This window comes from Sphaeramia orbicularis, chromosome 16 (genome assembly GCF_902148855.1).
Source record: "Sphaeramia orbicularis chromosome 16, fSphaOr1.1, whole genome shotgun sequence".
Lineage (NCBI taxonomy): Eukaryota > Metazoa > Chordata > Actinopteri > Kurtiformes > Apogonidae > Sphaeramia > Sphaeramia orbicularis.
In genome coordinates this window covers 31,564,219-31,586,315 of record NC_043972.1, presented here as the reverse complement: position 1 = coordinate 31,586,315, position 22,097 = coordinate 31,564,219, and the positions used below count along the sequence as shown (strand labels likewise).

The window sequence follows — 22,097 nt, the reverse complement described above, 5'->3', positions numbered from 1 at the left end:
AGATCTGTGTTTTGCATCACATGTTGCAGGTTTTGTACAAAATTCTCAAGAGTGAGAGAGTGTCTGAGCGCAACAAGCAGCGGATAAAACTGAAGGATTTTGGCTACCTTGGCCTTGTGTGTTTCCTTGAAGAACTCCCTGTAACCATGACCACTGTGCGATGTTTGTACGAGCAGGTTCTCGCTACAGGTAATAGTGAATCATCCCTTTTCTGCAATAGCATAAAACAAAAATGAAGACAAAAGGAAGCTTCGAAACATGAAAACAATTAAGAATAAATTTTTTTCTGTAGCTGTCACTAAAATATAACAAAGAGAGATGTAACATATTGTGTGTGAATGTAGTAAATATTAAACTAATCAAGCATATGGTTGTGTTGCTGTCCTAAAAATTAGTGCGATGACAATCCTAAAGAATCTGTGACAAAATATGAATTCAATACTGCTCAAATTTCCAAGTATTGAAAAATCTACATGCAATACACACACACAGAATGTTTCTTGTCAGTTTTTTTTTCCAATTTAAAAACAGATTAGAAGTTACCTTTTAAAGGAGTTTACTATAGCTACAGAGGGAGTGGTTCTTCCCTGTTTCTACAGTAGATCAGTATGGAGTTTTTCTGTTTTACAGTGGGTTGCATTCAGCTTTAAGATCCAGGGGCAAGGACATCAGCTCCAAAATTATTCCAATGCAGAAAGATTTGAAAGTTGTAGTACAGTTAATGGCTATTAGGGGTGACTCCAACATGCCCTGGCTCCCATGGACTTCCATCAGGGTTCTGTCTAAAAAAAATACAAGTCAAAATGTTTTTTCCCTAGAGTCAGCTCGATGTCATCTGCTTTGTTTGAAATATCTTATAAGTAATCTTTCATTTTTCTCCTCTGTTTATAAGATCTCATTGACAGTGTGTTTGACAGCTGACTCACCTGCTGAGCAGAGTTACAGTTCATTTCATAAAACACATTTTTTCCTGACAGCTTTGCAAGAGTTGTGATTAATAAGTTACGCTAACATGATTGTAAAGTTACTACAATGCTTGATGGAGTTTACATTTTTTTTAACCTAATAAGTAAGCATTAACTCACCCCTCCAACATGGCTGTGGTCAAATTGTAAACTACTGGCTACAAAAGCAGTTCAGAAATCAGTGGATGATATCATGGTTCCATTGTAAGATGCAAGAGAGTGGACCGGATTTACTATTGTGTTAAAAAGCCCAGAACAGACAAAACAAACATCATTTTCAAAGGGCATTCAGTTGGTTACATTTTGCATCTTTTCACAACTTTATAGCAATAAATGTTACACATTGAACCTTTAAATCACAGCTTTATTTGTACTCTACAGATGCCAGTCCTAATTTCAGAGACCTCCTGGCTGTGGTCTGTCTGTCCCATCGAGCTGAGCTTACTGTCCGTTTAGACGTCTGTCGGAAGGTCAGTCTGCAAACATAATTGTTTGTATTTTTAATGTCTTTATTTTTTCTATTGTATTAATGCATACTGTCTTGTGTTGATGTACACACATGAATTTCCCTCTTGGGGGATCAATAAAGTATATCTTATCTTATCTTATCTTAATGTAATTCCACGGCTTAAGTGTGTGTGTTAAATGTACTAATTGTCTGGGTAATAATTGTGTAATGTTTCTCTTTTCCTCTTGATATTACCCCAGCTCTTCCATCTGATTTACTCCAATGTGGATTATGTGAAGCAGCTTGCTAAGCAGCCTGGTTGGCAGGATGTTTTAACTAAACTCTATGTGAAAGAATCCTATGAGTCTCATGCTGCCAGCATTGCGAACTCCAGCAATCATAGTTCCCTTGAACCCTCTTTCAGACCACCTCTGCGCAAAGATCAGGCCCTGGTCATAGAACCCTGCACAGACCTCTTCCTAAGGTACCGCAACTCACAGGACATCGACGACGAAGAGGAGGAGGAGGAAGAGGGCGGTCAGCGGGACATCTCTGAAGGGTTCTCTGATTTATCCCAGTCACCTCCAAGTGGAGGAGGAGGACCGCTTAAAAACTTCACAGGCTCGCTTCATTTTAAGTCTTTTGACTCAGTGGATCAGGGGAGCCACTCATCCTCTCTCTCAAATGCTGTTGACATCACCTCGTCTCACCCTGATGAAGAAGGGAGAGACTACCAGCCTCTTTCCCCCTTTGGTACATCGCCCTTTGATTTGGAGCTCGGAGGGATGGGAGAGACTGGCACAAACACTCCTGCAGGTAGTTTGACAAACACACCATCTCCTCTGGAACACTGCAAGCCCTTCCCTCCTCTCAGACCCAGGAAGAGCTCCAGTTTGTCCAACGTACTGGATGATACCAGCTACGGGACAGATCCTCCAACTGGAGATACAATCTCCAATACGTCCAACCCGCAGGTATGACTGCTTCTTCAGCCATATCGACATACTGAGCTGATGATTGACTGTGTGGTGAATATGTGCTGTTTTGGTTCTTTTCTTTGATGTTTTGGTGCTGATTGTTGTTTGTGTTACAGCAGACCCCTGAGGAGGAGCTGTGCAACCTTCTAACCAACATCGTGTTTTCCGTGTTGTGGACCGGCAGTGGGGCGGAGGGAACTGAAGATGTAGTGTGGAGAGAGAGAGGACAGGTCTTCTCCGTCCTCACCAAACTGGGTTCATCCTGCCAACTGGTCCGCCCGCCCGATGACATCAAACGCAGGTTAGTAACACAGATATCGATACGGAACAGCAAACCTCTCTGATGATAGAAAAACAAATTCCACCACACCTTCAGCCTTGTGGGCTTTTGCTTAAATGGCATCCAAAACATGAACACATCATAATGTGGAGCTTTATTCTAAGTCTGTTTTCCACTCATTGCACCAGTCTGTTGGAGATGATGCTGGAGTCGTCTCTGTCGGACTTGAGGGATGCCCAGGGAGTGTTTCTGCCTTTCTGTCCGAGCCTTGTGAGGCTCCTCAGGCTGCTGCAGGACTTCCTGTTTGCAGAGGGAACAGACAACCACACACTGTGGAGCGAAAAGGTACATCTAAATAGAACACTGCTGGATTTCCTGACCCACAAGTTTTTTCCTTCTCCATGTATCTTGGATGTAAAGGAAGTTGTGCCCAAACCTTACATTTTATCTCTCCTTCAGTTTAAAAGTCCTTTGTTTGGAAAATACAGGAAGAGAAGGACGCACATTAAATTCACTGATATCAGTCATAAACCCCTATAGAATTACTTGCACATGAATCACTTCTTCCACAGCAAAACTGGCCTCGCTGTCAAAATAAAACACATTTTATGCACAATGTTTCATGAGATGACATGAATTTGTCTGGTCTGGATAAAATAGAGATGTACAAACCTTTCTCATGGTGATATTTGGGTTTACTGTATGTATTCAGCCTGACTTTATACCAGTTGATATCAAAATGGAATTTATATTTAGGGTTGAATTACAGATGGTTTTTGTAGCATGTACAACAGTAGACTAATGGTACAGTATTAGGTGAGTTTATATTTTATTTATCTTATTTTCCATTATTAAGTTGCTGATCATCCTAAGAACAAAAAATACACCCTTTTGCTTTCTACTAAAGGATGTATATCTGTTTTTCCTCTATAAAGCAACACACTAGTTGACATAAGGTCCACACTATAACATACTGTATACAAACCTCATGGCTTTGTCTGATATTCATTATGTCTGGAATTTAAAAAAAAGTTTTAATTTGATGATTACAATTTTGAGCATAAAACTGTAGTAATTTTTTTCCAGCGATGAGAAGACATATAGTGTGCTAGATCTATGAAATACCTGTCTATAAATCTTGACTGATTGCCAAGTGGAGTAAAGGGTGCATTATAAAGTCCTCAGAAGAATCAGCCACTGAGGTAAGTACAATTGTAAATAACAAATACAAAGCAGTTGCTGCTGGGTGTGGCTGATGTCAGTTACTTTTGTTGAACAAGGGAAGGTTCCCCGGTCTGTGTTGCTAAAGGGTGGAGAACCATGGCTGGTTTTAGGGAGTATCTGAACCATCTTTTTAAATGCAGGTTAAGCTGCATTAAATGTACTGAATGGCTGTAGGTTGTTGTAGATGCTGTAAGGTGTGGAAACAGGTCTGGTGCTTTGTTGAGTCCTTTGTTGACAGTTCTTGTTGTATTCCAGATCTTTGAGGGGGTGGGGAACCTGCTGGACAAGTTACAGGCTTGGCACAGCAGCCCCGGGAACGCCGAACTTAAGGAAATGGCTCAGATTGGCCTGCGTATCATCACCGGTTACATCAAACAGCAACACTCACAGGTCAGCTGCACTCACACTGTTCAAGACACCAGCTATAAATGTAGAAATATGTCACCCTGTGCGTTTCACAATGTACAGGGTGAAATATTGGTCTTTACTGGAAATAAATTTAAAGGGCTTTATTTGACCATTATTTATTTAACCTGATAAGAGAAGTCAGATAAAGCTTGTTCAGAAATACCAAGCCTTCTATGGGTTTCTTTTGAAAGGCATTGCAGTCATTCCTCTCAGGGAGTGTTCTGAATGAAAGGGCAGCTCCTCTCTGAGCAATGACTGCTGCAATTCTTACTGTAGGATTGTGGGATTGAGTGCGTTTAAATGAACTGACCTCCTGTCACATACCCCTGCGTGTCCTCATCTCAAGTTGTACAACCCCCCCTTAAAGCCACTGTGTTTGTCAAAATGTCAAAAGGTTTGAAATAAACAGTTGAAATTGCATCACAGTTGTGCATCTTTGGGGGAATAAGACGAATCTTTAGCTGAGAAACTACATGCTGAAATGTAAATAAGAGACCCGAAGCCCTTTGCATCAGACAATTCTTCATATTTTTTTCCAGCTGAGGGATGTGACTCATAGTTTAAACTGAGAAAGAAGTTAAAACAAGTGTAATGGGGTACAATTATTACTTATTATGTTAAAAAAGTAATCATTAACTGTCAAATGCACTGATCAAACATTACAATGAAATTAATTGCAAACATATTTTATAGTCCAGTCCAGACTTATTTTACAGCTCTGATTTGTAGCTATTTTTACACCCAAACTATACACATAAAAGTCATAGCATTGAACCTATGATTTACTTTAAATGAAAAGAAAATATAATAGTTGTAATTCACTGATATTATTTAATTGTGTTTCCTCACTGTTACCCTTTAATTATGGCCTCTTATTCCCCAGTTAAATAACTATCAGTCTGATACTGCCCAGACATTTCCACTGTTAATACCGGGCCATCACAGTTATTATTCTGCTTAATAATTACCTCTTTATTACAAAGTTGTTTATGCAGCGTTAACACCAAGTGCCATGGATAAACACAAGTGTTTTCTAAACACGGCAATAAAGCTGAGATAGAACATTATGAACTTTAACCAGGCAGTGTAAACCACAGAACAGTACAGGAAACTGATTAAAGGTTTGACTCACTTTAATTTTATTAAACCTTTTCTGAGGACTTCGCTGACGCACACTATCAGGAAATATGGTAAAATGAGACATTAGTGCACAGCAAAAAATATGTTCTATAAAATAATATGTAATCACCATCATTTTAATTTGAAACTGTATTTAGTCAAAGCTTTTTGCTCATCATTTTAGCAGATCACAGTGTACTTCTATTTATTTTGTGTTTGTTTGTAGAGGAAAAAGTATTTAGCATAGATTATTATCACAAACCAAAGCATTTATAGCCTTGGCAGTACTAGTCTCCTGCTGGGCTTTTAAAAATACAAACAAAATACATATATCAATCAATGAAATTCAATCAATTTTTTTTTATGTAGCACCAAATCATAACAAAAGTTATCTCATGGCACTTTACATTTAGAGCCGGTCGAAACTCGACTCTCAAGCCAATTTACAGAAACCCAACAGAATCCTCCAGGAGCAAACACTTGTAACTGGTGACAGTGGAAAGAAAAACTTCCTTTTAACAGGCAGAAACCTTGAGCAGACCCTGACTCCTGGAGGATGGCCGTCTACCTTGACCAGTTGGGGTAAAAGAGAGAGAGTAAAGGAGGAGAAAAAGAGCTATATACAACCATAATACACAATATATCTGATTTGATTTTGATTAGATTTGATAAAGCACTTTGTGACTCTGTGAAGTGCTCTATAAATAAAATTTACTTACTTACTTACTTAAGAGTTAAATTACAATATAATAGAAAAAAGAAAGTGTGAGAGTTATGCTTATGTTGTAATTATTGGTCCGTATCTCAGCAGTTTGACCTGATTTGCCTCTTATCTCTCCTCAGATGTGTGAGATGGCCCATGTGAAGCTCCACACTCTGCTCCAGACAGTGCTGTGTCTGAGCTGGGAGGAGGTATGCTTCCTGCTGGGGCAGCTGGGCGCCCCCCTGTGGCCAGAAGGCGTAATGAACAGCACCAATTGTGGAAATGCAGAGACTTTCTCCCAGCTGGTTCCCATCGTGCGAACGCTGCTCGACCAGCACGCTGACCCCGTCGCTCTCCAGAGCCTCCTGCCCAACCTGCCCATCACCAACGGCAGCACCACCTTCGCCCAAGACCTGAAGACTTACTGCCACACACTGGAGTGGCAAGGCTTTTACCTGCAGCAGGTCAGTATGGTAAAAATAGAGGTCATGTCACTGTTTTTCAGGAGTCTTGAGGGTCTCCTTTCCAATATTTGCTCTGACTGATAAAGTTTAATCTACTATTCAAACTCAATAGCATCTGTTCTTTATCGCAATCTTGGTCAGACCAGTTACCTCCAAGTGGGTGGTTGAAATGTGATATGAAGTTAAAAAATATTATATCAAAAGTTATATATAAAAACAATCCTAAACTCCCAGGTCTAGTTTCAGTGTATTTAAACAAAAAATAGTTTATGCTGATACTTGAAACTGACATGTTTTACAGACTGATACCAAACAGGCGCACTCCTCACTCGCTGGGAGGCAGATTTATCATTGTTCTGTGTGACAGCGCACGTTCATAAATCGGTCCTGTTTAGATTAGTTTTGTATATGCATCTTGCAATACATTAGACTGTTAGGCATAACTTTGGCTCCCATGAGGGTTTTGAAACACTGCCCAGACTGATCCCTCAGCCACTGAAGGGGCACGCACCATATATGTATTTAGAGTTTATTTATGTATGTTTGTATAGGCTAAGTCTGCATGTTTTCTGTGGGACACTTTAACAGTGAAAGGGGAAAAAACTAAAGAGGTAGGAATATGCAACAATCCTGTTTTTATACGACAAATAAAGAGGAGAAAACTGTTAGTGAAATGAGGAAGCACTGGGTTGTTCTCATCTCTTGTTTTATGCAACATATTGTCTGACGAGACAGGAAACCTGACATACTCAAAATGTGTTGTAGCTTATGTTGTAATTCTGTGGGATGAGTTTTAACGATTATGTAATTTTTTTTTGTATAGTTTTTAATATTTGATGCAAAGTGACTAAATCAAAGTTCCTCACAGTATGAACAAATGAACTGGATTTTAGTCATTCCCTGGTCTTTGCATGTATTGAGAAAAACTACTGAAAATATTTGTGTTGGCAGACTACAGCCCAAAATCTGTTGCCTAAAATGTAAAATTCATGGTGTTTGGACCAGGGCCTCTGATGGTGAATATGGGTTTAAAACTCTGAGATTGTAACAATGATAATGATTTGTTATTATGTTGAGGTGTTGATGTTTTTGTAGTTTTATGTGATTTAATGTTCCCTCCTGCTGCAGGTCCAGCCAACCATGGAGCAGTATGAACTGGATACTTTTGGGAGAAGCCATGATATCATGTCTAACTTCTGGAATTCCTGCTTTGATGACCTGATGAGCACCGCCTTCAGACGGGACAAAGACAGATCTGACAGCAAAACTAAATTTCAGGTTTGGAGAACTCTCAGGCCTCTTTCTACAACTAAACTACCACTGGTAAAATATTACATTTTGCTAATGTATTTATGTCTGTGTGTGGAAACAGGAAATGATCCTTGACCCCTACATGAAACGAGTAAAGAGTGAGAACAACCGCTACCTCAGTTGTCAGAAGCAGAACTCCAGCCAGCAGGGGGTGGTGTTGCAGCACTGGGAAGCGCTCTACAGGCTTTTGACCAGTGAGAGAGGAGGATGGGCCAACAGGTTTGTCAACATTTGCTGCTTAAACAACATTTATTTAAAATGGCACTCGATCTGAGAGGAATCGCTGCATCATGGTGACATCTGAGATCTGTTTTGCTCTAAGCTGTCAAAAAAGTAGCTCTGTATTGGAAAAAAAATAGGGAAAGAAACATAGGTAAGGAAAGTAAATTACATTTGTAGGGCAAAATACAGCTTATGATGACCAAAAAGATGTGTAAAAGACCATGAAAGCATAGAGTAAATACACTATAAACATGTGTACCTGTACAAGGAAACATACAGATGACAGCAAAGCACAATAACAGAATTACAGACATGACAGACTGAAACATTGATGAATGAAAATATGTCTTTATCTATGCCATTGTGGAAGGAGCACATTTAATGTTTAACAACAGCTGATTCTACACTTGTGGAGCAACAACTGCAAAAGGCTGTTGCCTATTAATTTTGATCATGACAGAGAGACATCCTAATGAAGTTTAGAGTCAGATCTAAGAGACACAGGAGCTGAATGCTGCTGAATAAGGTCAGTGATAAAAGATGGGGCCTCAGTGTTAAGAGTCTTGAATGCAGTCGGGCTCAATAACCTGAAATTGAATTCTGAAGAGCACAGACAGCCAGTGAAGAGCGACAAGGACCACAGTTATGTGACTGGCAACGCAGCTGCTTTATGAACCATCTGTAGATGAGTAATATAATAATAAAAAAATGTATTCCCTTACTTAATTTCAGGATTCAGCCGGTGGTGCAGTGGAAATTGTCCAATGCTGAAACCTATTCGAAAATGAGACTAAAACTTGTCCCCAACTACAACTTTGATCCTCACAGTGAGGCCAGTGCCCTGAGAGACAACATGGGTATGTGAACACATGAATTTTGCTTGTAGTTTATTAAACTAGAAGTGCCACATTAATGCTGAAGCTGCTGTTGTGTTTTCATTTTCAGGAGCTGAAAGCCCTCGCAGCTCTGAACCTCTACCACTGGCTGTTGCAAAGAAAGCAAAAGTAAGCGACATGGAGGATGATCAGTTAGGAGAAGAGGACCTTGTCTTTTTGGATAACAAGTGAGAACATTACAGTAGCTTTTTTGTTTTGATTCTTTCAGGACAAAAATAAACATCATATTGCCATTTCAACACATGACGTTCACAAAACAGGACTTGAAAGTGTTGTAAAACTGTTCAAACGTGATATCAGTGAGTGTGGAAACTGATATTTTCTAACGTGAAACGCAGAAATGTCATGGTTAAATACGATCTCATGCCTCCAGGGTGGAAGGAGAAGATGAGAGCCAGAAAGAAAAACTTGTTCTGTCTGAAGATTGTGAGCTCATCACCATTGTGGCGGTTGTTCCGGGTCGTCTGGAGGTTACAACACATCATCTTTACTTCTATGACGGCAGCAGCGAGAAAGAAGAGACAGAGGAGGGTAAAAAATGATCACATACATCACACCTCGCCTTTTCTACTAGCCTTAAAGATATATGTGCACGTATATATATGTATGTATATGTGTGTGTAAATAATATCTGTGCCTTCAGGAATCGGGTTTGATTTCAAGAGGCCTCTGTCGCAGCTTAGAGAGGTTCATTTGAGGCGCTACAACCTGCGGAGGTCGGCACTGGAGCTTTTCTTCATCGACCAGGCACATTACTTCATCAACTTCAGAAAAAAGGTGTTGCTCAGTCCATGTGTCACAACAAAGCATGTATTCTTAAAAGGAAAGTGTAGTAAGTATCCTCAAAGGTCTTAATGATTTTTTTCTTCCTTTAAGGTACGGAATAAAGTTTATTCGAGGATCCTTGGACTGCGGCCTCCCAACCTGTTTTACTTTGGTTCCCGCTCCCCTCAAGAGTTACTGAAGGCATCGGGGCTCACACAGGTGCTTATTTATTCACTTCTCTTTGTGTATCTGAATATTCCAGTCCATATTATTTAACCAATGTCATGTTTATGCCAACAGAAATGGGTATGCAGAGAGATCTCCAATTTTGAGTATCTGATGCAACTGAATACCATCGCTGGACGCACGTACAACGACCTGTCGCAGTATCCTGTGGTATGTACACAGCATTTCCACTCACAGTTTGTCAATATTTATAATCTAGTCGCTACAGAAGATGGTTTGGTTAAAGCATGCGGTTGCTTTTTCTTCTCTTTAGTTTCCTTGGGTCCTCTGCGACTACACCTCGGATGTTTTGGATCTTGAGAACCCAGCAATTTTCAGAGACTTGTCCAAACCCATAGGTGTTGTCAACCCCCGCCATGCCCAAAATGTCAGAGAAAAGTAAGTGTTACTGAAGTGGTGATTCTTCTTCTTTTTTCTTTTTCTTCTTCTTCTTCGTCTTCTTCTTCTTATTATTATTATTATTATTAGTAGTAGTAGTAGTAGTAGTAATAATAGTAATAATACTCTTTATTTAACCAGGAAAAAATCCCATTGAGATAAAGAACCTCTTTTGCAAGGGATTCCTGGCTCACATAAGCAGCAGCAAATACAAAACAGTTACAAGATTACACTGTTAAAACACAACAACTGACATATTTGACAATAAACAGTTTAAGAAAAACAAATGCAAGTTATGGAGTTGAAACTCTAAGTTTGGACTTTAAAGTGCTCAATGAAATGAACTCAGTTTCCAGTCTTTCTGCAGTTTAAGGAAGACCTGAAAGCTTATTTGATACAGTTACTTAAAAGATCAATTACATTAAAGATTTGTAATATCTCTTATGGTCAGTTTATCAGTGTAAGGTTAGAAACCAACTCTTACATTCAGTAGTGGAAGGAGTGTTCAGATCCTAACGTAAAGTCACAGTATGAGGCTGTGAAAGTATTTGCAGCTCTATTTGCACAGGACTAGAATACTCTGTGGACCTCTAGTAATTTGTCATAATTGCAGTGGTTGTCTGTGTTCTAAATCCTGTGCAAATCTGCCATGTCTGTAATTTGTAAACCAAAAATTTCCTCTGTAAATTACCTCCCCTAATCCAGCAAACACAGGGGTCCTATGATAGTATTAGTCGTGTGAAAAATAACATCTGTGATTCTGTGGGATTTGCAAAGTTTTTTCTTCTGTGAACTGAGAACTATGAAGGCAGGTTGATGATGATAAATGAAAGTATTGCAAGTGCTATGGGTGGAAATTCAAAAAACTCATGTCAGGATATAAACTAGATATACACTGACGCCCTGTCCATACTGTCCATGCTGTCCATACGTATCCACAAACGTTTTGCATCAGTCTTTGGTCCACATAAAACCGGCGTTTTCAGTCACTGAAACCAGGTCCCAGAGTGCATAAATTTGAAAACGCTGGGTTTGCGTCTTCATCTGTACAACCAAACCACAACTTTTCCAAAACGATGATGTCATAGCCCCACCTTTCTAACCTTTCCACCCAGAAGCAAGATACCACTTCATAACAACAATAGAGGACTACAGAGTCGTGCTTGTGCTGCAACAGCTATTGAGCTTATTGGAAATATTGAATCAAAATCTTTGGCTACTCTTTCATGACAATGAGCAACAAACAACCACAGCTAACAATATTCACTACATGCTCTTGGATCTACTGCACAGACTTGTTGATCTTGTTCTTCTTCTTCTGTAGTCTATGGTTTGTATACAGCACGCAACCTTTATGCGCATGCTCCACGTCTTCTTCTCCATTTTTTGTGAGAGCATTACAACACCACATACAGGCCTGGCATTTGTACTACATTGTTTTCAGTCATTTTCAGTGGTTTCGTGTGGATGCAGATATTTCCTGAAATTACTTTGTGTTTACGGAGCACTTTTTTGAAAACGACAAAAAGAAAAAGATTGGATAGGAAAAGATGTGGTTTTGTGTGGACATGGCCTGAGAAAGCAAACTTAAATCCTTCAGAAAAGGGATGTGTGAAAAGATGGTCAGATGAATGACATACGTAGTAGCATCGGTCAGGAACATGTTTCTGTCTTTCAACTGTTATGTACAAATGGTGAGCCTTGACACCAGAACCAGAGAATAATGTTGACAAAAATAACACACTTTACTTATCCCATGCAAATATGTCACATGAAACACACATGTGAGAGTTAATTTCCAAATCAGAGAGGGTCCACAGGTTATACACTACCCATGCAAACACACCTTTAAAATTAGAAAGCCAAAGCATTACTTAAGTGAAAGTATTTAGTTTTATCAGTAAAATGGACACACTATGGAAAGTAAAAGTTGTCATTGTGCATTAAAATATTTAGGTATTTTAGTCAATGTTATACTATGGGTATATTTTTGAATTATTGCTATTACATTTATGTGTCTGCTCCAGTTTTTGGACAAAGAGGGTTAGAAAAATTTTCTCTGGAACTAAGTAAAAAGTACTGTATTTGTGACTGTTTAGGTCTAAGAGTAAGAGTATAAAGCACAGATTTTAAGCAGCAATAAATATTACTTTAGAAAACCTGTCTGTATTGGCCTTTACAGGCAGGTATTCATGGTTATCATTAAACAGTTAATTATGAAAGGAATGCAACTTTCTGGCAGGAAAGTTGAACTGAAAGGAAATACTGTAAGTCTCCTTTTAGTCATTCATCAATGCACATTTGTTCTATCTGTCACTAGGTATGAAAGCTTTGAGGATCCAACAGGCACCATTGACAAATTCCACTATGGGACACACTACTCTAACGCAGCAGGAGTCATGCACTACATGATCCGCATGGAGCCCTTCACCACACTGCACATCCAGCTGCAGAGTGGCAGGTGGGGCCGATGACCGCTGTGCCGTTATATTTTACTGTCATGTTCTGCTGGTTCCTGATCTCGCCGTGACACGTCTCATCTCGTTCAGGTTCGACTGCGCTGACAGACAGTTTCATGCGGTGGCGGCGGCCTGGCAGGCTCGTATGGAGAGTCCAGCTGATGTCAAAGAGCTCATCCCAGAGTTCTTCTACTTCCCAGAATTCCTGGAGAACATGAATGGTGAGGAAGGGCAAGATGGTCTACTTTGTTTTGTTTGGAGGAGTAAAGGTTGTTCATATATTTGTTTAATTATAAAACCTCGTCCCTGTCTGTCATGTGATTGTTCTAGGCTTCGACCTGGGCCATTTACAGATATCTCAAGACCCGGTGACTGACGTTCTGCTGCCTCGCTGGGCCACATCCAGAGAAGACTTCATCAGGAAACACAGGAAAGCTCTGGTGAGTCTGGAAAAACATTCAGTCAGTATTAAAGCTCACACCAGCTCTTTATCACACACTTGTCTTCACACACTTGTATGTTAAACCATAGGAGTGTGAGCACGTGTCCAGTCACCTCCATGAGTGGATTGACCTGATCTTTGGATATAAGCAGAGAGGGGAAGAGGCAGTGAACGCCCTGAATGTCTTCTACTACTGCACTTATGAGGGTAAGACAAGAGGAAACACCTTTTCTAAAAAGTAATTGAGTATTTCCATGTCACCTGTGGTGCAGGAAATACTCAGATCTTTTAATTAGGTAACACTGTGAAAATACTGTACATCAAGTTAAATGTCACAATTCAAAATTTAACCAAAGTTAACATATGCAAGTATTATCAGCAAAATGTACGTTAAGTATGAAAAGTCAAAGTAGCCATTGTGCAGTAAAATGGTCTTTGTCAGTGTTTAGTTTGTGATTCATACTGCTTCTTTAATGTGTATGTTTCATTTTACTGATGCAGATGTTTAATTTCTTTGTCTACTGCTGGGCAGTTTAATCTAATGTATCATATTCTATAAGGTCATCATATTTTTCTGAACCACATATCTCTAAAAACTTTCCCTGAGCTTAGAAAAACAGTTTATTTAGCTTAAGATGGAGGATTTTCACAGACACATGGCTTTCTCTGGACAGGAAGGGGACGGAAAAATGTAATCTCAAAAGTAAATAAAGCTGTCAGACTGATGAAATTAAATAAAAAATACAGTAATTACCCTCCAGATGTAACAGAGTAAAAATGTAAAGCCGCTTAAAATGAAAATACTCAAGTAAAATAAACATTATACTTGAAATATGCACAGAAATATGTGCTCGAGTAAAACTGCTTTCTTGCTTGTTACATGTCTTTTTTTTTCTCACGTTTTTTTAGTGAGTTAGGAAGGAATGGTACACTTTTTTTTACATGTCCTATTTTTACTCTTTCTTTTCATCTATCCCTCTGCAGGTGCTGTTGATCTAGATGCCATTTCCAATGAAACAGAACGTAAGGCCCTTGAAGGCATCATCAGCAACTTTGGACAAACTCCCTGTCAGCTTCTCAAGGTATGACACCCAGATCAATTTACACCTATTACATGTATTGATTTTTAATGTAAATCTTTGTTTTTTAGTCTTTTTAAATGCCACTGCTTTACGTCATGTTCTTGTCACCAAACAGGAGCCTCACCCTCCTCGTATGTCGGCTGAGAACGCGGCACGGCGCCAGTCTCGCCTCGACACTGTGCCCCCCAACATCTTTGAGCAGCTCAGCAAACTACGGTCTTTTGTAGAGGTGTGGCATGGGTGCTTTCAAATCCAGAATCACTCTTCTTCATGATCTCATCGGCTTTTTCAATAAATAAATATGTGTGTGTGGTTCAGGTGGTGAGTGACGGCCTTCCTCTGGTCCAGGCAGTGGTACCAAAGAACCAGAACCGCTCCTTCATCATCCAGGGATCAGATATACTGGTGCGTTTCAGAAAGTGCCAGTCATAAAACGCCATCACCACAGTTGTTACATGTGAAGGTCATTGTTTTTTCATCCTAAACTTTCTCTCCAGGTGACTGTGAGCTCCAACGGTCTGATAGGGACGCACAGCTGGCTGCCATATGACAAAAACATCGCCAACTACTTCACCTTCACCAAGGACCCGACGATGAACAATCCTAAGTGAGTCCCTTATAAACACCATGTGCACTTCAGTGCAACTACAGAAAAATTTTTAACTCACTTTATTTCTATCTTTTGGGCATTTTAAGTTCTTTTATTTTCTCACCTGGAGTTTTTAATTGTCCTTTTAATTTAAAAAATGATTCTGGAGGATTGAATATTTTATTTATTTTTTATTTTACTGCATTCTATTCTTTTTCACGTCAATTTTACAGGGTTCCTGCAGGGTCTTAAAAAGTCTTCACAGTCTTGAATTTACAAATTTGCATTTAATATCTTAAAAAGTCTTAAAAAGGCATTAAATTTGATATGGTAGGTCTTAAGTTATGTTGCCATAAACTTGTTCGATGTATTGTATTTAAATGTATTTAAATGTCCAAGCTGCAAAGAAAGTAATGTTAGTCGACTCATTTCCACCTGTTCCAACCTGACAATTTATACTGAAATTAGGAAACAATTATCGCTAACTTCGTAGCCCTCGGTGGGAGTAAATAAATTGATTTTCCTAAATTCCAAGAGTCACAAATTTTTGCCAGTAAAGCTGTGAAATAGGCATTAAATTTTGTTCTAAGTAGTCTTAAAAAGGTCTTAAAAAGTCTTAAATTTAATTTGTAGAAAGCTGTTTATTACGTTTCTTTTTTTATATATATTGTAACTCTGTTTTTTCAGTTGAAATAAGGGTTGAATGTATACATTTATGTAATACTAATAGCGCTTGAGATTATAAAGTTATGCATTAAGTTGCATTAGAAAAATGTTTAGTGTTTTATGTTCTTGACATACTGTTCTGATCAAACTGACTTTAGACGCTGTGAATCACTGTATGTAAAAGATATGTTGCACAGAAGCTCTTGGATATTTTCTGTTGATAAATAAACAGGTAATTCATCTGATAGAACAGGTAATGTTTTCAGTTACTCTAAAGTTTCACAGAAAATCTCTCAATATTTAGGTCCAAGTATGACATCTGTTGATTTTTTTTGTCTGGGAATCTTCAAAGCTCCTTTAATTAATTGAAATTGGTTTAATGTATCTTACTTTAAACTGATGTTGAACGTGGATCACAAACACTGAGTAAATCAAGATGAGAATGTTATAACGCCGGGTTTCACAGTGGTTGTAATTTGTAAATGTCATGACAGTTTAATGCATTGATTATAAATCTCCTCCGCAGCTCACTCTCACTTCATGTTTCCAACCCACTTTGATCTCTTAAACCTAAAACAGAATGCAGCGTTTCTTGAGTGGGCCTTTTTCTCCTGGTGTGGAACTCAGCAATCAGGTGTTGGTCGTGTCCAACGACGGTCGACTGCTGTTCAGCGGAGGACACTGGGACTGCAGCCTCCGAGTCACCCAGCTGGGCAAGGGCAAGCTGGTGGGCAGGATCTGTCGGCACATCGGTGAGCTCACATGTCTGTTCACATTAATCACTGGCTGTTGTTTACTCTTTATGTGAATGTTTCATGTTTATTTGTGTATTCCATAAAGATGTTGTTACCTGTTTGGCGCTGGATCTCTGCGGCATCTACCTCATCTCTGGTTCAAGGGACACATCCTGTATAGTATGGCAGGTTCTACAACAGGTAAATATCCCCTTTTATTCACTTATTTCCCAGTTTGTACATCTTAGACTCCAATTCTGTGCCCTGAGATGAAATCTGAATAGGTGAGGAGAAGAATGGATTCAAAACCCATTAATAAATTACAAGTCAGTTAAAGCTACAGGAAAAAAATGCCGGAATCAGAAAAAAAATCACCTTCCTTCTGCACCTATCTTCTCTCAATCTATATTAAAAGATTAAATGTAAAGATAGGTGACCTGTTTTGTTCTGTTATGGAAAAGCAAACTCACTTTTCTAAACTTTGCTTTTGAGCCACAGAGGTGAGCTTTGGTTCCCACTTTTTCTTTTTTTTGGCTCCTGACCCTGTTTTAACATCACAAATTTCTGGTGAGCCCATACATTCAAAACAGAGACATATTTTTGTGCTAAAATTCATTTGTTTTTGATCATGTAATAGTTTGTTATACTATGTTGCAAATAATTGTTCATTTTAGACGACATTTAGGCTATATAGTGAAAAGCCAGGTGTAGATTACTGCACAAAGTGAGAATTTTATTTTCCTTGGTCAGGATATGTACTGTCAGTCCAGCTTGGATTTGCAAGGCTGACAAATAATACTGAACAAACAATAACTGAAACTATGAATTATGAAAGAGCTGCAGCGTCTTAAACTGACCACAATGAACATTTGAAAGATAAGCAGTACCACAGTGCTTTAGTTTCAGCTTCAGAGTTTGTCATGTCTTTTATTTATTGCGATTGTCTCTCTCAACTTTTTTTTTTAATCAATTACTAGAAATTTCAAGCAACCCCATTTTAATTCCAGTTGAGAAAAACCCCGGAGTTTGAGCATCAAACAGAATCTGATCAGTGATTGGTAAATACAGCTGTCAATCAGATCTCAAAACACCTGGGATTAGACAAAATCTGCATCACAGTAAAGATTGCCTGTAGCCTGAAAACAGACAAGGAGTAGATGTTCAAGTCCCATGTCCTCTCACCCACTTGAATTACATTATACTGAAAGGATTTTTTGCTCAGTGACACTAAAAAGCTATCAAGCACTGCAGCTTTAAATATGAGTGGCATAGCTGCGTCATTGTTCCAGTATTTTGTTACACTGTAGTTTCATTTTACGATCTGCATCTAATTGAATTCACACTGTGTCATAAACATACAAGAATGTAGGACTACATAACCTCTAAATAAGGAGTGCTGTAATTTGTCGAGTCCTGCTCTTGCCATGGTTTGTATTGTCCAGCTGTGTGTGGTGCCGCTTTTACATGTCGTGGAGGCCAAACTCTGAAACGATCTTCCACAAAGCGTACACATGCTCATAACTGCTACCCCAAACCTCTTTTCTCCTCAATTCTCTTTCCTCAAGACGCATTTTTGAAATTGAGACCTCCGTAAAGATGCTGAGATTAATTTCCTGGTCACCAGCAGGAGGAAGGAGGAGCAAAATAGTGAAATGATAAGATCGTTCTGTGTCAAATCTGACCATGAACTATGACTGGGATTCACATGGTTTGGCGTGTCTGCTGAATTCTAAGCTGTTTCATGTTTTATCACTCAGGGTGGATTCTCCAGTGGCCTTTCTCCTCGACCAGTGCAGGTTCTTTGTGGACATGATCAGGAGGTCACCTGTGTGGCAATCAGCACTGAACTGGACATGGCTGTCTCAGGGTCAAAGGTCAGATGTTACACTAAATGAGTTAAATAAGTTAATTTTGAACTTTTTTAGGTAACTTCAGTGTAAATTTGATCTGTACACCATTCCTCATCAAAAGTTCTGTAGATTTGTTCAGATTTCAGCCCTTGTGCTTTACCTAAATATGCTCAAGATGCTGGAAAATACAACCTGGATGTTCCCTGGGAAAACTGATGTGATCCATTAGATGTGTGAATGTAATCTGTACCAGCTACAGGAAACACATTATGTATGACACAGATGTTGCCGTCTTAAAGCCAGCGACTGTTCATGTATGAAAAACATAACACAATTTTCTGAGAAAAAACACATTAAGCTGTTTTCCTGGTATGAAAATTAAAACAGGTTGAGCATATATCACATACTGTATGTATTTAATTTATTTCAAGTTCCTCTGCCAGACTTTCTCACTTCCCAGGATGAAATTTTTAAGACCTCTATAAACTAGCTATACCTCGATGAGTCTTTGGTTTATAAAGTAAAGGTGTGTTTACTGTTTGTGTCTTTATTTGACACAAATGAGTGAATTAATGAGGACTCCAGAACTAAATTGTGCATGATTTTTAACTACATGACCACCTACAAAGTCTCTGACATTCTGGCTTTATATTCACTGTGTTTTAGGATGGGACTGTGATAGTGCACACTGTCCGCAGAGGACAGTTCCTGCGAACACTACACCCTCCCAGTGACAGCTGTGTACCTGCCCACATCTCTGAGCTCCAGGTGGGCATGGAGGGCCACATTGTGGTGCAGACCTCCCTGGAGGAGCGGTCCACGAGAAAGGTACAGGAATACATGCAATCCAGTGTGTGGTGACGCATGTCTACACATTCCTGCAACTGTCTAATTTTTGTTTATTCCTACAGGGAAAATACTCTGTGTATGTTTACTCGGTAAATGGCTGTTTGCTGTCCTCCTTCTCCATGGAGGAGCAGATGACTGCTCTCCATCTGGTCTCTGAATACATCATTTTGGGCACCATGCAGGGCAGCCTCCATATAAGAGACTTATACAGGTAACCAGTCAGGGGGAAAAAACCTTCAGTCATAGTGCACTTTTCTTAACTCTGTCGCACTAGCATACAGACAAGTAAAATAATAGACATAAAGAGAGCAAACTTAACACCAGTTACATGCTTTTAAATGACATAAAGGCAGCGTGATAACAGTAAAAACTGCCAATAAACAGTAAAGTAGCATTTACCAGGGTTCCCACAGGGTCTTAAAAAGTCTTAAAAGTCTTGAATTTCCAAATCTACATTTAATACCTTAAAAAAATCTTTAAAATGTATTAAATGTGATACGGTGGGTCTTCAGTTCTACTGCCATGAACTTCTTCACTATTATGTTTAAATGTCTGGGAAATGTCCAAACTGCAAAGAAACTAACATTGTTTGGCTCTGTTCCACATGTTCCAACAATTTATACTGAAATTAGGAACCAATTATCGCTAACTTTGCGGCCCCTGGTGAGAAATGACTCAGAACGGTGGGAATCCAATAATAAATAAAGACATTTTCCTAAATTCTAGGAGACACATATTTTTGCCAGTATGGCTATAAAATAGGCATTAAATTCTGTTCTAAGTAGTCTTAAAAAGGTCCTAAAAACCTTTAAATGTAACTTATACAAACCTGTAGGAACCCTGATTTACACAAATCCACACAATTAAGTAAACTCGTGAAAGTGGCAGTATGGACATTTTAAGGATGCTGTTTCTGCTCACCTGATTTCCTCATTCCATAGATTCTCTTACAGTGAATAGTCTGTCACCAGAAACATTTTAAAACCTGATTAAACCTGATCTCTGTTTTTTTTTGTTTGTTTTTTTTTTTAATATGTTAAAGGCCTTTCATTCCCATTGCTTTACATATACACTGATCAGCAGTACCTTCTATGCACTGTACAATGCTTGGTTTGCGTTATACCAGATTTTGATAAGAACTGTATTTATATTACCATAACTTATTTATTCACTTACCATATCCCTTGCTATTATTGGTATCATGAGATGCACAAGTTTTTCTTTTTGATTTTTATGACCTTGGACAAGATGTGTTTTTATTAACCAAAAAAAAGAAAGTAACACAAAAAAGTAACCTATTAGATTAGTTTCATTACAATGCCAGGTTGGATACAGTTTAAATGTGGTGTGATACAAGTAAAATCTCTCTAATTGTTTGTTTGACAGCCTGGAGGCTGCAGTGCCACCGCTGGCCTTGAAGGTTCCCATCAGGAGTGTGTCCATCACCAAAGAGTGCAGCCACATCCTGGTGGGACTAGAGGACGGGAAGCTAATTGTAGTGGGGGCAGGGAAACCAGAAGAGGTGAGAAACATGACTTCAAGTGACTGCGAGATGTGAGAGCGGGGAGGTGGTGTGTGTTAGTAAGTGTGAGTGTGTGTGTGGAGGATGGTAATCATATGCTAAGTACTTGTCGAAAACCAGGTTTTTCAGATGATAATAGCGTGCCTTTAGTGTAACATCTCTGTTTTAGCCCTCAAGTGAGGATTAACATGCTTTCCCTCGGTCCTCTCAGGTTCGCTCAGGACAGTTTTCCCGTCGCCTGTGGGGCTCCACACGTCGTATCTCTCAGGTGTCTGCAGGTGAAACTGAATACAATCCCACTGAGACTTCTGGGAAATGAGATGAGCAAAAGTGGAGGGACCTGGAGGACTCCAAAAGTTGCAGATACTCACCAGACGCATCAAGGACTTTCTTGACAAGCTGGGAAAACTGGGGAGAGAGAGCAACTACACACTGAGCACTTTTTTTATTCTTAATTGATTGATATTTTTACACATTTACAGTTGTGTTTTAATCTGCATCATTCCAAAGAGTGGCCTTGTTTTGTGGACAAAGAAGAGCTCAGACTTTGAGGTCAAGAGTGATTGTTGACGGGCTGTATATACAGTGAATCATGTTTCAGGTGTGACTCACTATGATTCACATACAGCTTCAGACGCTGAGGAGTAACGCTGTGCACTCCTCAGGCTTCACTATTGCTGTGCTGTTGAATGTCCCAAAGCCATCGTCTAGAAATGGCACTTTTATAAACTCCTGGAAACTTGAAAACATGTGCACCACAGTACCGCAGTGTATAATGTTGCGTTCCTATAATGCTCTAAACAATGTAAAACTGTTACAATTAAAGCGATAACTGCTTTGATGGTCTAGTATGTGAAATACGTTCACTGGTTGTAGAGCTTGGATGCAATGAAACTCAAAGGAGAGCCTTCTGTTGCCTTACACAATGGAGTACAGGCCTTTCCTAATGCACAGTTTATTCTGTTAATAGTTTTGTTTTTACCATGTTTATCACAATTATATCCTGTTTGATTTTTTCTGAAAAGTGCCTTTTTAGCTTGTGTTTTGAGCCATGTATAAACACTGAATTCCAATCTATTTCTATGCTAGATCACTATGTATGTCAGATTTCGTCCCTGCTGATCTGATTTAAACACAGCATATCACTCTACCGTGACTCAGATGTGAATAATATGTTGTAAATGAACTCCATAAACTGTCGGCTGGTTGCACATACTTGCCTGTACCGGTATTGTACTGTTTCTGAAGCACTGAAAACATCTGAAGACATGATGACTCCGAAACATGTGAGCAGAAAGTCTCTGAGGAATTCATTTCCTGCCAACTTCTTTTACTGTGGTTGGAACAAAGTGGTTGTTATGCGGTGTCACAACGGGTGAGAAACAAAAGGAGCTATTTGGGTGAATGCAGTATTCCAAACATGCACACATACAAATTACAGACTCTTTGTAAGTGATAGTTAAGATGACTTAAAATGTAAACAAAAGAAACTACAATT

The 22,097-nt window shown here is 39.1% G+C and overlaps 1 protein-coding gene across 3 annotated transcripts in view; it reads left to right on the top strand.

The window, feature by feature from the left end:
* nbeal2 (neurobeachin-like 2) overlaps positions 1 to 21,814 on the top strand; it is a 45,394-nt gene extending 23,580 nt beyond the window's left edge. For 2 of the 3 annotated variants that reach the window (XM_030158601.1, XM_030158600.1), the window contains exons 25-55: positions 30 to 189; positions 1,347 to 1,435; positions 1,674 to 2,387; positions 2,507 to 2,691; positions 2,859 to 3,015; positions 4,150 to 4,284; positions 6,265 to 6,588; positions 7,717 to 7,866; positions 7,961 to 8,118; positions 8,854 to 8,978; positions 9,067 to 9,184; positions 9,391 to 9,548; positions 9,661 to 9,794; positions 9,894 to 10,001; positions 10,083 to 10,178; positions 10,282 to 10,406; positions 12,727 to 12,867; positions 12,956 to 13,086; positions 13,196 to 13,305; positions 13,397 to 13,514; positions 14,292 to 14,389; positions 14,505 to 14,618; positions 14,708 to 14,794; positions 14,887 to 14,996; positions 16,224 to 16,396; positions 16,485 to 16,579; positions 18,136 to 18,252; positions 18,895 to 19,056; positions 19,140 to 19,288; positions 20,464 to 20,599; positions 20,811 to 21,814. In XM_030158601.1, coding sequence (XP_030014461.1) covers positions 30 to 189; positions 1,347 to 1,435; positions 1,674 to 2,387; positions 2,507 to 2,691; positions 2,859 to 3,015; positions 4,150 to 4,284; positions 6,265 to 6,588; positions 7,717 to 7,866; positions 7,961 to 8,118; positions 8,854 to 8,978; positions 9,067 to 9,184; positions 9,391 to 9,548; positions 9,661 to 9,794; positions 9,894 to 10,001; positions 10,083 to 10,178; positions 10,282 to 10,406; positions 12,727 to 12,867; positions 12,956 to 13,086; positions 13,196 to 13,305; positions 13,397 to 13,514; positions 14,292 to 14,389; positions 14,505 to 14,618; positions 14,708 to 14,794; positions 14,887 to 14,996; positions 16,224 to 16,396; positions 16,485 to 16,579; positions 18,136 to 18,252; positions 18,895 to 19,056; positions 19,140 to 19,288; positions 20,464 to 20,599; positions 20,811 to 20,918 — 4,785 coding nt within the window. In that variant the 3' untranslated portion in view covers positions 20,919 to 21,814. The remainder of the gene's footprint in view (positions 1 to 29; positions 190 to 1,346; positions 1,436 to 1,673; positions 2,388 to 2,506; positions 2,692 to 2,858; positions 3,016 to 4,149; positions 4,285 to 6,264; positions 6,589 to 7,716; positions 7,867 to 7,960; positions 8,119 to 8,853; positions 8,979 to 9,066; positions 9,185 to 9,390; positions 9,549 to 9,660; positions 9,795 to 9,893; positions 10,002 to 10,082; positions 10,179 to 10,281; positions 10,407 to 12,726; positions 12,868 to 12,955; positions 13,087 to 13,195; positions 13,306 to 13,396; positions 13,515 to 14,291; positions 14,390 to 14,504; positions 14,619 to 14,707; positions 14,795 to 14,886; positions 14,997 to 16,223; positions 16,397 to 16,484; positions 16,580 to 18,135; positions 18,253 to 18,894; positions 19,057 to 19,139; positions 19,289 to 20,463; positions 20,600 to 20,810) is intronic. The other variant, XM_030158602.1, reaches the window with a different exon arrangement.
* The last annotated feature ends 283 nt before the right edge of the window (positions 21,815 to 22,097 follow it).